Raw genomic sequence first — 18,334 nt, forward strand, 5'->3', positions numbered from 1 at the left:
CATCTATTCCTGTTGTTACCTGATAGTCGAGTTGATATCAGATGCAGCAGAAGACACGGTGCTCATCCCGGCCTCGCTCCTGAACGAGCTCTGTTTGGACCTCTGGGAGGCCAGGGAGCTCCTGGACTCGGACTTCCTCAGCTTGAGCCCGGACAGGATGGACCTCCGGAACAGCCCGCCTTTCCTCTTCCCCTTCAGCAGCTCGGCCTCGCTGTGTGCCGTCAACACGAAACCCCCGCGAGACACGGCGGGGCTGCTGCCGCTGCTGCCCGTGCTGCACATGGAGATGCTGGTGGTCAAAGTGCCGTGAACGGGAGGGGGACCGGGGACCACCGCCCCGGTCCGGTCCAGCAGAGCTGTGCCATTGCTGTGCTCCGAACCGGAGCGGAGAGAGTTTATGGAGGTACGGAGCGGGGAGCGGATGACGGCCGCCATGCCGTAGGGGACGCTCTGGCGAACTCCGTAGCCGTGCCGCATCCCTCCAACCCACTGGCCTTGAAATGTTCCTGAAGAAAAGGGAGAAAACTCTATCAACACCAAATTTCTATATGTATTATTTTCTATGTAGACCTATAGGTCTGATTATAGAACAGGATTTTACACACACACTGAAACAGAAGGGTGTTCCAATAAGAGTGCAAGTGATCCATCCCGCCTGCCCGTACCTCTGATGTAACAGCACTCTGATTCATTCTGTTGCAAACGCACTCGCTCCTAACCAAACTACACGACCATATAAGGAGTGCAACCACGTTCTCCATCTCTATCGCAAACACACACACACACAAACATTTCCCTGGTGGGCTCAAGTGTCAGTGAAGTGGGAAGCGCTGAATGAAGCCAATGTCGTGAGCCAATCATATTCTAGCTTACGTTCTCAGACGCACTCACACGGGCACAACAAGCACATCCACGGGAGCTGTTAGAAGAAGAAAAAAAGACTTGAGTGAGAAGCGGTGTTGTCTCTGAACCTGCCCTTGTCATTATGACAATATGCTGCCTCTTATACTCCCCCCCCCCCCCACACACACACACAAACAAAAGCAAAGTCTGTGTTATAGACAGCTGGCCAGCACATCTGGCCAGGCCTTTGTAATGATGTCAGCACACAGCTGTAAGACCATATGACAGACGGATCAAAGAACACAGACACACACACAAAAACACCCGTGCAACAGCGTGACAAGATTACCATTTCATTAAATGGCCGCCAGCGTGCTAGAGCAGGAGAGTGATGCAGAGGGCAACAAAGAAGAGACACAGTCCTGAGCATCCACAGACAGAACGTCACATGTGTTTCTGTGGGACAGTGTCTCTGCTGACTGTGCAGAAAGAGGTAGAATCAGACAGGAGGAGGGAAAAAAATGATCAGCTGTCTGCTACAGGTCATATTTCTGGTCAAACAATTACTGAAAAGTTGATGCTCGGATGCTATGCTAAGCTAACAGACTGCTGGCTGTAGCTTTATATTCACTTATCGACATGAGATTGGTATCAATCGTTTCATCTGACTCTCGGCAACAAATCAAATTGAAAGTTGCAGTTTGATTGACATCCAACAATTCATTTTATTTACTATAAAACTGTCAAGTATGTTGATTTTTTGTATTTTAACTGCTAAAAAATGTTGGGGGGGTTCTGCGGGAGTATGAGCTGTGTCCATATTCCGGACGGTAATTCAAACATGTTTTCAGCGGGTGTTGGACTCCAGGGTTGTTCCTTTGCACCGATCGTGTTGGCGGTCTTCATGGACAGGATATCAGGCCGCAGTGAGGGGGAGTGTCCGGTAAAGGGACCTCAGAATGGCTTTTCTGCTCTTTGCAGATTATGTGGTTCCGAATGCTCCATCAGACGGTGACATTCGGCACGCACTGGGGAGTGACGTGGTCGGGATGAGAGTCAGCACTTACAAGCTTGAGGCCATGGTTCTCTGCCTGGAAGCGATGGATTACTCCCTCCCGGGTGGGGAGCAAGTTACTGCCCCAAGTGAAGGAGTTTGAGTGTCTGGGTCTTGTTCACCAGTGAGGCGAAAAACCTTAGATGTCAGTCATCCCAATAAATATTTTACTCACCATATTTTTTCTTTAGTATGCTCCCACAGAGTATTTTAAACTATCTGTCCCTCATTTGTAAAGTTAATTAAACTACACCCTACAGATGTATAGCTACCTCAGTGTTGGTAAACAGAAACACTGTAAATAGCAGAGGTGGGACCAAGTCTTTGTTTTGCAAGTCACAAGTAAACCTCAAGTCTTTGTAATCAAATGCCGAGTCCAGTGCCTACTACGCCCTAAACTTTGCGTTTTGGGTCCTGAACAAACCACGATGTGAGTAACAAAGTAGTATTATATAAATATTTAAAAAAACATCTGGGTGAATTAAGTGTTGACCTGAAGGGAATAAATAGAGTTAACGTTAGTTGATTTATAAAATGAATTGATTTGTGGCAAACTTCATAAATAACACTTTTTAATCTTTGGGCTTTGAGAAAGGTGTTTTTAAGTATTTTTAAGTCAAAAGGCTCAAGTCCACGTAAAGTCCAGAGTCGTTGGTGTTAAATTCCAAGTGAAGCCTATGTTTGATTTTTTCAAGTCTGAAGACATCACATTTGTGACTTTGAGTCCACACCAATGGTAAACAGAAAAAACCTTCTCTGAATAACACAATACGTTTCAACGCCACTGCAAACAGCCACCAAAATGACCTCAAAGTTGAATGAACAACCTCTCATTTCAACGAAAGCTGAACATGATATGAACTTCAATGGCTGTTGTATCAGACTGCTTAGCTCGGTGTGACTATGAAACTGGCGATTTAAGAGTGTGAGTGAAGAACTATATGTGTGTTTTTTTACTTCTTTATGATTCCTTGGAAGCATATACCACCCTGGACCTGTAATGCCTGAGTAAATTAAATATTCAGTGGGGCACAGGCTGCTTTCTGAATGTGGGCCTGTCGCTCTCCATGGTGCTGAAAGACAGTCTGGCTGTTGGTGCTGATGTTCCTTCTAAATCAAACCCACATACAGTTTGTGTGTGATATCGGTGCATTACACGGAAACACATCGATAACATGAGCATCTGCCAGACTGAGGAACTCACTTTAAACAGTCTGAAAAAACCCTGTGCATTTTTGCACAGAAGCGCTTTGACATGCAACGGCAGATTACCTCATTCTCCTGTCATCATGAACCTGTCACAGTTGTGTTGAAAAGGAAATCGACCTCTGTATATGTAAAGGCCTCAACCCCGGGCCCTACAGTTGTAAGGGAAATCTGCTTCACAACTCGCATGCCAAAACGATTTCAGTGATTCGTGCCTGCAGGCCAAACAGGAAGCACTCACGGATCACATGGGCCTGTAACCAAGGCCGAGGCTACCGCGGGCACGAGGCGGCCGGACACAAAGAGTTAACGCAGGGAGATCAAAGCTGCGGAAACATCACAGAGGCACAGCGATTTGAACACACGCCAAACCCCAAAGCTGAATTCATAATTGTCTCTTTAACAAATGCGCGCGTCTGTTCTCTATTTCTAGGTTAAAAACCATCTGTCTCCTCGGGTCTGCATTTCATTCTTAGGATGCAGCAGTCGTAGACACTTGTCAAAATCGGTGAATTCTGCTGGTTTGTTTGAACTGTCTTATCTATCTCTGGTTTTCAATCCTTTCACTTGTTCCAGAGGATTCAAAGTAGCTCATGTGCATTTATATCACCGCATTGTAGCCCCCGTTACTACTTTACACCTCAAAATATTGATCCGTAAAGCACAGCAGCAAGAAAAAGAGAAAGCAAAAAAGGGACTTAGGGAGTTGAAATTGGTTGTTTTATGAATTATGAATGTGTTGTTTCACCATGTCAGCACTTGCATGTCGGAGTCTGTCTGTGTTTGTGTGTGTGAGAGAAATGGGGGAGGGCGTGTAAGATTAGACGACACAAGGTCAAGTCTCGCACGCAGTTTACTTTTTGTCTCAGATTGTTCGTGCCAGCGGCAGCGATTTTCAATTCTTCAGTTCTCATGCAATGCTCCATAACCATAGCTAAGACATGTATAATTACAACAACGACAATAAGACAAATTGAAATACCAATAATAATAAGATTGCATGAACATTTTCAGTGTGGGAAAGGGGGCGGAACCTTCTCTATTTTTGCACCTTCTGTTTTAATTGAAGAGCACTGGTACAAAAAAATCACAATTAATAACTAAAAAAGCATGATGAATTTCAGATGGTGCACCCTATGGCCTTAATAGCTTAATGTTAATGTGCTTTTCCAATGCAAAAAAAGTGAGACTACCATCAGCAAAATGCTCTTTTTGGACCATCCTCCTCCATACTCAATTCTCAGACGGTCGCCTTATAATTACAAGTTTTAGAGAAGTTGCAGCACCATGCCATCCCAAGTGCTTCCAGGGCACACTCCCTCATTAGAATGTCCGGTTAGTATCGCATCAGCAGTGTTGGAGGGCAGACTTCCAGGATAGATCTTTAGAGTTTTCATGTTTCAGACAGCACCGCTAATCCTCAGTACAAACATCAAACCACTCCCGTTACATAAGCTAAAGCCTGCAGTGGGGTTGTTGTGGTAGTAGAGGAGGTAGGTATTAGCAATGGCAAAAAAAAAAGCAGAATGCGAGTGACACTTCTGAATACCTTTCTCCGCTGTACAACAAGCATGTTTGGGAAATTTTAAAAAGCAAGGCACAAGGGGGGGGGGGGGGGGGGGATTTGTCCGATTCACTGATCGGATCTTACAGCGTCCGCCACAAGACGATGAAGTGGTACAAGACATTTATTTTACCACTTTGTGGACACCGCTGTTGTGAACAGTTTCCTCTTGCACAAGGAGCTGTTCAAGTTGAGGCAGGACTCCACCCAGAGAAAGCCCTTCACCCACAAGACCTTCAGGGAGCAGTTGGCCAAGGTGCACTGCATTATTTTGTATTGTAGGAGCGTGGAATACTGTAGTCCCCTGATACTGTAGTCCCCTACAGTATCACTTTTCTATGAAGCATATTGTATTTTAAGACGGAAAAAGAAGAAGAAACAAATCTGTCAAGATAACCGAGAAGATCAGGTAACCGTGACACATCAGCTGGAGAGGAAAGCAAGAGGAAAGACAGATGGTAACTAAAGACAGGTAGACATGACAACTGACAGACAACAAGCCATATAGACGGCAGGATAAACAAACACATAGCAGACGGACGAGCTACCCAACTGTGGGAAAATCACCGCACACTGAAAGCAAGGGAAGTCACTTCAAAGCTAAACCTCTTCCTGTGTAAATCACTGTGTGGCACCATTATCCGTTTAAGAGATTTCGCTTCGGCCCTTTTTCTGTCTGAGTCTTTCAGATTCCCATTTGAAGATTATTTATCTGCTGAAAAACTCACGATAACATGGTGGCGTGACGTTGCCCTGACGATTTGAAAATGTCCGCCCTTGTTTGTCCTTGTGTAACCAATTTTGTTTTGATGACCTCGTTGCATATCATAGTTCAGTATTATTTGTTAACACAAATAACTCAAATAACGACCAATGGGTTGTCCTCAGTTATACGTTTTTGACTCTCCAAATCTCAATCATATGTATGTGTACAGGATGGAAAGCAACCCCAAAAGGGGGAACTGCCCATTGTTTCAACAACCCATTATTTTGAAACCCCAGTAGCCCGAAAGGTGTCCCATTTGTCCGACTACCCGTTATCCCAAAAACAAACTGTCATTGTTCAGAAGGCCCATTGCTCCGCAGATACAAACTCTCCCTGCAACAAACAGAAGCACATGGCTAATTATTATGTATTATGCAGAATGACTTCATCAGACCTTCCACATTATTTTCCTACTGAGGAAGGCATGACCCACTACTCGTTGCCTTCTATTGTTGGGTTGGTTAGGTTTAGGCAGGAGGAGTGAGATTAGTTTAGGGTAAGAATAGTAGTGTAAGCCAATCAGAGGCCTGAGGGTCTGATGATGTCATTCTGCTTAATATTTAGCCATGTGCTTCTGTTCATTTCACGGAAGGTTCTTGTTTTCCGAGCAATGGGATTTTGGAACAATGGGAGTTTGTTTTCGGGACTTTTGGACAATATGACATTTTTCTGACTATTGGGGTTTCAGAATAATGAGCCTTCGGAAACAATGGCATGGCTCCAAATAAGGCTCCTGTGGCTTCAACAGCAAGTGGGTGGCTGAATCTATGAGATGTTTGCCTTCTGAGAGTACTAATCTTTCAGTTGTGGTGTTCAAAGAGACAGTCCTGTACTTGGAAAGTTGCAGGTTCTGCACTCGCCAATGCGTTCATCAACATCCGTGCACTCTGCTAAGCGATCCTTGACCAAGACACAATTAAGGAAAGGATATACTTTATCTACTTAGAATCAGGGTGGATTTAAAGGCACCCTGCGTTAATCAGGAAAGGCAGCAAGACCTGCCAACATCCCTTCTTAAAAGTATGGTGGAGATGTTCTACCCACTCCTTCCGATGAAGATTGCAATACAGGGCAACCTCAGCAACTACGGAGCGATCACACTCACTCACCCATACCAGGAAAAGTGCTTAACAGGATCATCTTAAACAGAATAAAGGAATTAGTCAGCATTCCGCTGCATTCAGCAACAGGAGCAGCACACTGGATTTTCACAGAGACAGATCCTGTACTGACCAAATCATAACTCTGTGTATCGGGATTGAGCAATGATGGAATACAGCTTTCTGATCTATATCCAACTAATTAAGGAGTATTTGATGACATGGATAGGAAGACTCTTTGGAATATTTTTAAACAAAAACACATAAGAGGCAATGACCTCATGGGTCAAGGATGCCTACCGTCCTATTTTCTATTCTAACTGGCAGTTAACAACAATCAAAACCTTTCGCAGAGCACAAGAGTTTGGACATAGCCGGACAACCTGTACTTTGCAGAGGACTTGGTGTTACTGTCCCATACTTATCAACAGATGCATGAGAAGACCAGTGAATTTAGCAGTTCAGTCTTAGGATAAACTGGACTCAACAACCACAGGGGAGAAACCAAGATCCTCAATGTAAACACAATCAATGCCAGTGCAGTTACAATGCAGCCCAGTAACATGGCAGGTTGATAAAGTATAGTATGTCACTCAGGATGGAAAATGATGCCAATGGAAAGTCAATTAGGATCCTTTTACGTGGTGGACACACAAATGAAACGCATCCATGTGCCGAAGCAATGGTCAGAGTTTGTGATGTAGTATTAAGTAGCGACAAAAAACTCTTTGTCCCCAGTGTTGTAATACATAGTTATTTTCAGCCCCACCATGATGGTTGTCCGAAACCTAAATTTTGTATTGTAACATAATATCGTCCGGACAAAAGAAGTTGTTCTGAGCTACACGAAAAAAAGGGACATGAAATCAATAGATTACATTTCGTGACTATTTCTCAAACTGCTGTGAGGTTGTGTTGTTCAATGGCAGGTGGAGGATAGGTGGAAAACTTGACAGTATCATGCGCAGTATCATTGACAAGTGAGCATCAAAGATGCTGTCACCATGATGCTGTCACCATGAAGATGGAAGGATGATACAAAGATTGAGGAAGCCCCGAGGGTAAGAGGAAAAGAGGATGGCCAACCTAAAAATGGTCCTCGATATTTCCAACCCGAACACAACCCATCTACATGTGCGTGAGTGGCCCAGAGAAACACGTCTTAGTTATGGGATAGTTATGGGATAGTTATGGAAGCAGGTTCTTGACTTCATTTGGCCCACCTATCACCTCTCAGTGTAGATAATGATTGATGGGTGTACTTAAACATGAGAAGTGAATTTATTATGTCAGCTTACGTAACATGGTCCGAGCTGGAATAATTGCTGCACTGATAGCGGCCTTTAGGAAGCGAGCGAGATATGTTAATGTAATACAATTATAATGTGGCGTATTTGCCAACAGCTGGGGGACAGGAGGGAGGTTCCAGGACGCCGCTGAGCGTCGTTTACACTAATGTTAAACGCCATTGGATGTGCCCCGATAAGAATGCTTTTTTATAATTCCGGTGTGTGTCTACATGGAGCAAGGGGGACAGCTGAGTGAGTTTCTGTGCTTTTGACACTGTGTGTGGTGTATTAGCTGGTCACATACAACACCCACTGCTGCTGTAATCTCTAGCTGTTACCACCGACAGTTGTAATCTCTGCCTCTCCTTTTGTGACTCACTTCATTTCTCACTAAAATGATTACTGAAGCGGTCTTTTTATTTTTCTACTTCACTCTCTCTCTGTCTTTCTCTGTCTTTCTCTGTGTGTGTGTGTGTGTGCGTGGTTGGTAATCAGTCAGCTTAGCTCTTCATCTCAGTAACCATTACCCCGGTAGGCCAAGCCAGCCAATCAGAGCCCAGTAGTGCCGGCTGGGCGGCCAATAGCGGCGAGGAACACTCAGTCCCTCGTGACACACTGACCTGCTGCATGTCGGTGAGCGTTGCTATGGAAACCCTACTGTACAGAGCGGCTCTGTGGAAATGCAGTGGAGCGAGGGAGGAAAGCGAAAGGTGGGAGGAGAGGAGAGAGGAATGTTGGCAAACGTAGGAGAGGAACCAAAAGCCAAACAGCAGAGATAAGATAGAGGAGTGTTTCCGAGAAACGTGGTATCAGGTGTAGTTGGAGGGGAGAGTGGGACTGGCAGTGAGCTTAAACCTGGCTGTGGGAAATGTAGCTGGCTCTGAGGTGCACAGTGTGATCCAAAGGTATGTAGGCAGCAGAGCATCTTTGGATGTCTTGGCTCCTGACTTGTATTGCTATGGATCAGATAGAGTTCTGAGGTTTCAAAGATAGACTGTTACGGGCACAGTTCCACCTGCGCGAATTGTTGCTGAATGTGGGCAGTGCCAAGTGGGGTCAACCCAGGTGGCAATCTGCCAAGTGAAGCCAATGCGGAAGAGTCTGAAAACTTGCATTCTATCAACTGGCCATCAGGGGGCGACTCCACCGGTTGGAAAAAGCTGATTGTATGGCAGTCTATGAGAAAATGACTCGACTTCTCACTTGATTTATTACCTCAGTAAACATTGTAAACATGAGTTTATGGTCTCAATCTCTCGTTTCAAGTCTTCTTCAACACAGCCTGATGTTCATTTACTAAATAGAGTAAAATAGACCATGAAGCGGAGTATGCTTTAGGGCAGGCTTATAGTGATTGACAGGTCGCTGCCGCTTTCAGAGCCGTATACGGCGTCTCCACGTCACTCCTCCGCATTCCAAAAATAGTAACTTCCGTACATTGGTTGCAAAAAACAACAACATGGCAAGGGCCGTAATCAAAGATGGCAACTGCAAAAAAACGGCAAACTCGAGTCTTACAAACAGTAGGCCACCAACCAATGGTGCGACATCACACTGTTTGTCCACAGCTCATTTACTGTAACCAGTGTAGCATTAAAGTAGTGTGAAATTAGCAAGCTAGCTAGCTAACTAGTGGACAGCTGGCTAGTTAGCTGGCTTCCCAATCCCGCCATGCTAAACTGGTTGAAGAAAATGTAACCAATGGTATATTTTATGATTGGTTGAATCGACAAGGACAAGATGAAAATCTTTTTATTTTTGAAATTCGGGTGAAGGGATGATACTGGGCATTTTTGGGGCTCTTGCACTATCAACCTCCCGACTGAGGGCAGGACTGTGGCTTTCTGTTGTTTCTTTTAAAGAATGATTGTCTTTCGCATCGTGACCTGGAGATATTAAATGAAACTGAGGTGGTGAAAGCTCACTGCCATAAGATTCACACAGCTCTCCTTTAGCTTAAATAGGATGCTATGCTAACACAAGTCCCAACTAGCTAGCCACCTAACAACCGGTTTGAGATATTGCTGCTAACTTTATATTTCTCAAACACAATTAAGTGCGAATTGCATTTCATTTTCACACATTTTAAAAGGGGATCGATGCTCTACAAACAACTTCAGCAACACACCGTTAATCTATAGCCTGAAAGCATGAAAATCTATAGCCTGTAGCATTGATGCGCAGGGTGCATGCTTATCTGCTGGTGTGAATCGAGTTCATTCTGAAACTTTCAGAAGAAACAAAATACCAAAGGGAAGGAGGGAGGTATGATCTATGACATAATTAGAATACTACTTTTGACTAATAATGTAAAATGATTAATTACATATTGTAAAAAAAAAACAGGAATAAAGAAAGAGAAAGACAAAAATATCAAAAACCTGGTGGGGCAAGATGCCTGTTTAATATCTATAATTCTGGCCTTATTTCTTATCATCTTACTTTTAAATTGTGTGGTGTTGTGCTCTGGCTTAAGCAATCACTCTCTCCATTAAAATAATTCCACCTCATATATTTATACAAAGGACAAATAGATGCTGTTATAATGAGGACACGGTGTACTGCTTGAGCAAGATAAACACTCATAACTTGGCCAATCTCTGCTGCGTTTACAGTATGTGGGTTCAAATACTTCACAGAGCTACGGCGTCTCTCCAACACGTTTCTCTCTGGGTGGTTTTCTTATAAATTTTTTTCCATCCATTTTGTCTTCATCTCACTCCTCCCTTGATTAGAGTGAATCTCTCATCGCAATCACGATAATCATCCCTCCAACCTGCCATCTTTGCATGATCTGTTCATCATTTAACTGATCTAACCATCCATCAATCTATACATCTGTCGATCCATCTATCCCTCCCCACCTCCGTCCATCCGTCCGTCTGCCCCATCTGTCTGGTTATCATCTCCTTTGTCCTGATTCAACCAGTCTGGACTGCGGATTTTATCGGGAAGCTCAGGAGTGTGTGTGTGTGTGAGAGTGTGTCTGTGTGTGTGTGGTCCAGGCCGGCATTCTAAAACGCCCTGCAAGTTGTAGAGTTATGTAACAAAGCTTTAACTGCGTGTATGCTGCTATCAGCTCTGTTGCTCAACTCACACCACCAGATTTCATGTGTTTGCATTTCTACACTCACAATGTGTGTGCGAGTGTGCGTGCGTGTGTGTGCGTGTGTGTGTGTGTGTGTGCGTGTGTGTGTGCGCACGCATGTGTCTATTTTTAAGCAGGAATCCATATGGTGTGCGGTGTCTCATTAACAGTGACTGTCTCGGTCTAAGAGACTCAAAGTGCATTGATGATTTCAATTACAGGGTAAATCTGATGCTCCAAAAAATTTTACATGTAGAAATAATAAACCATGAATGAAAAAAAATGTATAATAAATATTCTAGCTTTTTACTGTAGAAACATTTAGTCATGGATATATTACATGGATCAAAGTGGCCAAAACGTAATTTGGCAGAACTTTCAGATTTAGAGATTTTGCAAGTGTCACAACAGGAAAGCAATTTGATCTTTCTGGCGTCCCACTTGTTTTGGTTGTATTTGTTGCATCATGGCTCTAGGGATGGCAATGCCGATCAGTTGAACCACCACAAAATATCCCAAAAGCCACTAGATGGACTGGCACAAAACCTTAACATTACTCATGGTTCCCAGAAAACGACGCCTATAATCACATTGGCAACCCTGTGACTTTTCCTCGAGTCTAACCTCATCATGAGGTTCACATTTGTGATTTTGTGTAAAATGCCACAACTGTTGGATGATAACAGACATTCATTGTCACCAGAAGATGAATTGTTTCAACTCTGATCCCTTTTTTTCGAACACCATCATTTGGTCAGCATTTCAATTCATGCAATACTTTGGTTGATGACCAAATAACTGCAAAACCAATGAGATTCCCATCAGTCTCAGCTATAGTTAATGTGTAGATTAGATTCGATTTTAATGTCCACCTCAGTGGTGATTTGTCTTTGGGTTCTCCCAAGAACAACCTGTTCTCATTCCCAACTCGTCAAATACAGAAGCTTGAGCACAGAGGCACACTGTAGCGTCTGTATGAGACGCACCAGGCTTTCAACTAACCCCAATATCAAGCCATCTGTGTCAGTATTAGAAGGTACGTATTGTAAAAAAGTGTGAAACTCCACTAAGGGTGGAGGTTGGGGTGAATGGCTGACAGTACACCGCTTTTTCACCCAGGAGACTACTGCTCATGCCTCGTGTGAAATCAAGTCACCATTGACATCCTTTACCTTACTTTTGTTACATACTTATTTTACATTTAAAAAAACATGCTTATTCTAACCCAAACCACGATCTTTTCCTAAGCCTAACCAAGAAGTTTTGTTGCAAGTACTTACTTGCAACGTAAGTAAGGCTACCATGTAAGTTTATTTTGAAAGGACAATGAGCGGGAGATTCATTTTCTGTGAACGCGGAAGTTTATTTTGAAAAGACACTGTTCATGTAATGAGCCAAAGCTGACACGCCTTCCCTGTCACGTATTGTTAACATTTGGGCTAATTAGCAAATGTAAGCATTGTAACACTCTGAACTAAGATGGTACATGGAACATCATACCAGCTTAGCATCAGCATGCTAACATACTGATGCTAAGCTGGCCTCACAGAGCCACAAATGGGTGTAGACTCCAACCAAAACCACAACTAGCTCGGTTGGAGTGAAAGAATATTATTATTATATTAATAGTATTAATAAATTAGCCTCCCACACTGTCACTGAAGTGTGAATTTTTTGTTCTGTGGTGTATTTGACGAGATCTTTTACTGCAAACCGGAGTAATTAAACTGGCATGGTACATGTAAGCGTCTCAGCCCTCCGCCCAACCTTGTTTTCTAAAACACCTTGTTTTTCCTGGGACTTGTTACTTGGGAGCTGCTGTCCTCATCTGTCCCTCCAACCTTTTATTCATCCCTTAAGACTGCATGGCCTGAATTGAAGGCCTCCAAATACACAGTGTGTCCTCATGAAGCTGAGGGGTGAGGATGAGGAGGACAAGAAGACAGAGGAAGAGACAGAGGTAGAAAATTAGAGTCATTTTCATAGCCGGTCCTGATGCAACCCCCTGCCTCTGGATGCGCGTGTGTGTGTACGTGTGTGTGTGTGCGTGTGTACGTGTGTGCGTGTGTGTGTGTGTGCGTGCGTGCGTGTGTGTGTGTGTGTGTGTGTGCGCATCGACAAGGCACGGCAGAAGAAAGGATGACCCGAGACGACCTCTGGGCAAACTCCTCCTATTGCACATCTGTCTCATCTATAACATCGACATGTCAATCATTCTCAAGTAACGAGTCATTTTCACAGATGACATTCGTCAGACAATCCCAAATAACACTCCTTGACAGGCGCTGGTTGGTTCACACATCCTCAGATACACACACACACTTAAACCCACTCCCAAAACACCCACAATGCATCTGCCCGTGGGTCTCCTCCCCCTCTTACCTCCATCTGAGTACGTCTCTGTTCCATATCCGTCCTGCAGCCCGTTGTTCCAAGTCCCCTCGTACTTCCCGCTCGTCCCCGTGCTCTCCCGCACGCCGTAGCGTCCCTTAAAGCCGTGCGTCCACTCGCCCTTGTACACCCAGCGGCCCTTGTTCTCAACACCCACGCCGTGTCTCTTGCCCTGAGCCCAGGTGCCCTGGTAGGTGTTCCCGCTGGGCCAGGTGTAGACGCCCAGCAGCTCGAAGCCGCTGGCCCACGAACCGCAGTACTCGCCCTGGCCCTTGGGTCCCGTGCAGATCCCGTGGCCGTGCGCCTTGCCCTCCTCCCACCCTCCGCAGTATGACCCCCCATCGTCAAAGTTGAACCTGCCGCCAGTGGACATGCATGAAACAGGTCTTGGCAATTCCCCTGAAGCCTCGACAGAAAGAAGAAGAAGAAGAAGAAAAGAAAAAGAAAACGAAGGGAGAGAGAAGAAGGACAGGTTGGTGCTAGAACCAGTACACGGAGCGCAGCTCGGGGGTCAGGGGTGAGGAGGAGGTGGAGGAGGAGAGGGTGGGAGGGAGAGGGAGAGAACTCCCACACAAATCGAGCAACGCCACCCCTTGTTGTCGGCTGGTTTTGGAGAAGGAGGAGGATGAACGAGGTGAGCAACAGAAACCTGGCCCCTTCAAGGGGTTGTCAGGGGTCTTCCGGCGTGGTGGGAAAGGGCGACGCGGTTCACACCATCCTCTTGGTGGGCTCCTTGTGGCATCGGCTAGCACTTTCCCGCTTCTCTGTGGCAGACGCAGGTGAGAGAGGAGGAGAACGGGCCCCGAGCTGCCATTATCCTCTCTCAGCAGGGGTTTAAACCATGAGGCAGCTCCACCGGCCGGGCCATCGGCCTGCGTGGTCTACGACAACTCTTCCTCCTGCTTTACCGTTCAGTGCCCCCACGCCTTCAGCCGCCTCCTACCTGATGATGCCTCCGCCTCTCTGGGGTGTAGAGCCTCCAGCATAGAAGCCACCCTAAAAGGCTCTCTGATCAGCACCGATGCCCAAACTGGAGCTGTGACATGTTGTGCGATGAAGGAAGAAAGAAATAGAGTTGTTTTTTTTTTTCTTCAAGCCCGGTCCGGATGATCAGACAAAAAAGAGACCATTTAAAAGTCAGACTCTGTAGCTCACTTCACTTCACTTCACCCTCCTCTTCTTATCCTCAGCCTTCACACACACACACACACACACACACACTGCCTGGTCGCGCAGCGGCGAAACACACACATGCATAGAGAGAGAGGGAGAGACAGAAAAATGTGGTAAACACATCAGGTAATCAGCTTGGCTGCCTTCTTCTTCTTCTTCTTTTTGTCTGTCCTGTGGTGCTGGAGAGCAGCAATGCAGTCTCCTGCCTCATCCGCTCACACACACACACACACACATACATACAGTCTCTCTGACAGCAAGTGGGCACACACAGACAATGAAAATAAACAGCCGAATTGATGAATTTCTCCTCCTCTATTCCCTCTCTCCCTCTCTGTCTCCAGCTCTCTCAGTCTGTCTGTAGGTCTTTAATCCACTGCGTCCATAAGTGGTTTATCCTCTGCGTGGTTTGCCTTCAGGTTGACCCGCTTGATGAAACACCATCCATCTATATGATCCTGTTAATGGTGTGTTCTGTCCTCTTCAGCATCTCCTGCTTGTCTCCATGTTTCCCTACGGAGCGCCGGCTGACGCACAGCCTTCCTTCCTGGCTGCTGTCTTGGTTCTCACAATCTCATCTCCTCCTACTGCTGGATCTCTCTCTCTCTCTCTCTCTCTCTCTCTCTCTCTCTCTCTCTTGATCTGTGTGTGTGTCTCTCTCTCTCAGAATCTCTGCTCATTAAAGAGGACTGTTCCAATGCAGCCAACCAATCCCCCCCCCCCTCCCCCCCTCCCTCCCTCCTGCTCAACAGCACGCTCCAGCTCTTAAAGAGACACACACACACACACGAGCACTCTCGCTTCCTCCCTCACCTGTAGCTTTTCATCACTGACTCACCCTTTGTCTCCGTCTTTCTGCATCTTGCCTCAGTCAGGTGGTTGAAGGTGATGTCGACGAAGTGCTCTGGCCTGACCCAGCCCAAAGACAAGAAGAAGCACATTGATGACATGTTGACTCCTTAGATTTTTGTCCCTTTCACTGTAGTATTGTATACTGTAGTAGGCCTACAGTGCATTGTAGGCTGTATAATGTACAACAAACAAATTGTATGGCCTTGAACATGGTGCTTTCTATTTGTTACAGTAACAGTACTGACTGCTCAATAGATTTTGACTGGCTGCAGGTTCATATCAAGAAAGAACAAGAATTACAGTATCACAGAGACAACGGACACGTTTGTGAGATGCAGGGTACAGTACTGTAAAAATAGGGGTACAAGGAGGAGGAAGAACAAAATAAATTGCAAAGAGCAAAGCACAGTAGTCATTTCTGATCAATTTTGAGCGACTGTAATAGAACATGTTTTCATTCATATGAAATTTGTTTTGAGATAAAAAATCTACTTCTCCCTGAGAACTATATGTTTTGAACAATGTGCTTTCTATTTATTGGTGTATTGTTTACTGACTGCTTGATAGTGTATATTATTTTGATCACTTTGTTTATGATTTGAGAGCAGTGTTTGATTTTGAGCACAGGTAAACCTGTTTTGAGGCAAAAGTTTCATTTTGCAAGAGGATTCAGAGGTTTTGTAAATAGTGCTTGAAGATGAGGTTTTGTGTTTACAGTTTTGAGAGAATGGGTGACCGTTTCAAGAAATGTGTCTTAGCAATCGAGAAAAACTGTAACTTGTGAACTAGAAGTGCTGGTAGAGATGTTTTATTGTTTTACCTTTGGACAGAGCCAGGGTGGCTATTTCCACCTATGTCCAATATCTATGCTCAGATAAGCTGATTGACTCGAGCTTCACATGTATGTCTCCGCAATAGAGGCACAGCTGCGCAAGATGCAGTCACGAAACTTCGCAGGTGTGTAAAAGTGAAGGTTGAGCACGAAGATGGTTGTGGTCTGAGCAAGGGAGGGCAGAAGTAGGGGGTGGGAAGTGCAGAAGGGATCATTGGCCCACCCACTTTATGCCAATTTTCCAATTTGACTTCACGATTGGTCTCAGGTTTTATTATGCCACCAATGTCTTCTGGTCAGTCTGTAGTGGCCATTGCATCAGCAGTTCTTTGCCTTTTCCAGAGAGAATCAAGTAATCCTGAGTTTTAACAGAGAAACCCTACGATAAAATCTGTGACATCACCTTGTACTCAACGCCCCTCAAGTACAACGCAACATCACATTCACCCTGATCTGGGCAAGAACACACCAGAATTGTCTAGCGATGCAATTGCATCGCATATACCAGGGGTCACTAATGGTCGGACCGCGGTCCGGCTCCAGAAACAGACGCCGGCGTATCCGGACCCTGGACCTAAACCTGATAGATAATTAAGAATTATTCAATTTGACGGAGCGCTTCTATTTTAAACCCTTGTACACGAGAGCCCCCTTTAAAGGGGGCTAGAGAGGGGTCGGGGGGTGGTGTACTTGTGTACAATTCACTTTTGCAATACGAATAAAAAATAAAAAAAATTTTTTTTTAAATACCTGTGTAACAAAGACATTCTGGGCGAAACAACCACGGGAGCCATTTTACACACTGCAAAACACAATTATACATGAACTAAGATCATATCTAGAAGAATACTACAAGTTTTACCACAAAACCACGTTTTTCTGGGCAAAAAACTGCCCAGAAAACTGCAAAAAACTGCAATACTATACTCTTTTATGTATCTGTCTGTATGGACCCCGACTCTTAAATAAAGTCTATCTATCTATCTATCTTTGTTTTGGTCTCTGACGAGAAAGCACGGAGCGATTTTGGCGAATGAGCACATCCAGAGGGCCGTGCTTCGACCCCGCTTTGCGTATCATTTTCGAAATTACTCTCTTTCAAACCGTTCAAAAGTTATGGGGATATATATATATATAATATCAGCCACAGGTCACGACAAAAAACATTGGGTAAAAAAGCTTACGTTTTGATGATTTTATGGACGAAAAACTGATCTTTTTCCAGCGGATTTTGGCGCAGCTGTGTCCGCCATGTTGTGCTGTGTGTCTGTGAGTGGTATCAATGGGCTGGCACACTGAATGAGGAAATGGCAGACGAAACTGTGAGCTGGACCAATCCATGTTTGGAGGGGGGTTCGCCCAGCATTTTCCGATTTTTAGTCAGTAAACAGACAAGGAAATTGTCAAACACCCCCGCATGGCTCCCGTTGGACTATCCCACATCGGAAAATGTGTTTTTTGTGAAAATCGAGCAGGCACAGCCCATTTCACAGTCCATTTTACAGTCACACAGACACAAATTATGATTCATATATTTTTATGATTGACATATATGACACATCATAACTGCTAAAAATGATTCCAAATGGTGTTAAACTGCTTTATTAGGATTATTGAACACTCTTAGTGATAAGAAAAGTGAATATATAGTTAATATTTAGTTATATACTATATCAAATGTTAATACAGCAATGCAACCAAATGCGTCCAAAAATGATAATTTAGCATGCCTTTGCTTGGTTTATGCTGGCCTGCTTCACTCAGTCAAAGTCAAATCAGTTTTAGAGACTGTAAAACCTGTTGTGCTATGACTGTGGCTGTGTCATTGAAATTGTTAGGCTTTATTTCAAGTAATATTTTAGACACAAGTGCTTTTTTTCAGGCGAACCTGAAAACCTTTTCAATTTGAGCTGTGCCATATGTGTATTTGTTATTAACAGTAACATATACACAATTTTACAGATATCAGCACATCTCACAAGTGTTACCTGTATTATACAATCAAAAAATCATTAAAATAGACCTTGTAGTTGCAGAAATACACTCTCTTTAGTATGGGTATGCAATTTTCGAGCAGAGGCCTAAAAATAGGGGCAAGAGGTTTTAACCGGCGTAGCTTTTCTAGCCTTTACGCCACTCATTCAGCAGTCCACGAAAAACACAGCGACCAATTACA

The 18,334-nt window shown here is 44.5% G+C and overlaps 1 protein-coding gene across 1 annotated transcript in view; it reads right to left on the minus strand.

Moving 5' to 3' along the window:
- Window positions 1-13,674, minus strand: part of jph3b (junctophilin 3b) — a gene marked incomplete at both ends in the record, with an annotated part of 43,900 nt that extends 30,226 nt beyond the window's left edge. Inside the window, 2 exons of the mRNA XM_079290705.1 lie at window positions 20-506; window positions 13,293-13,674. Of these exons, the coding sequence (XP_079146831.1) occupies window positions 20-506; window positions 13,293-13,674 (869 nt within the window). The remainder of the gene's footprint in view (window positions 1-19; window positions 507-13,292) is intronic.
- Between the last annotated feature and the right edge of the window lie 4,660 nt (window positions 13,675-18,334).

This window comes from Melanostigma gelatinosum (genome assembly GCF_949748355.1).
Source record: "Melanostigma gelatinosum genome assembly, chromosome: 1".
In the NCBI taxonomy this organism is placed as follows: domain Eukaryota; kingdom Metazoa; phylum Chordata; class Actinopteri; order Perciformes; family Zoarcidae; genus Melanostigma; species Melanostigma gelatinosum.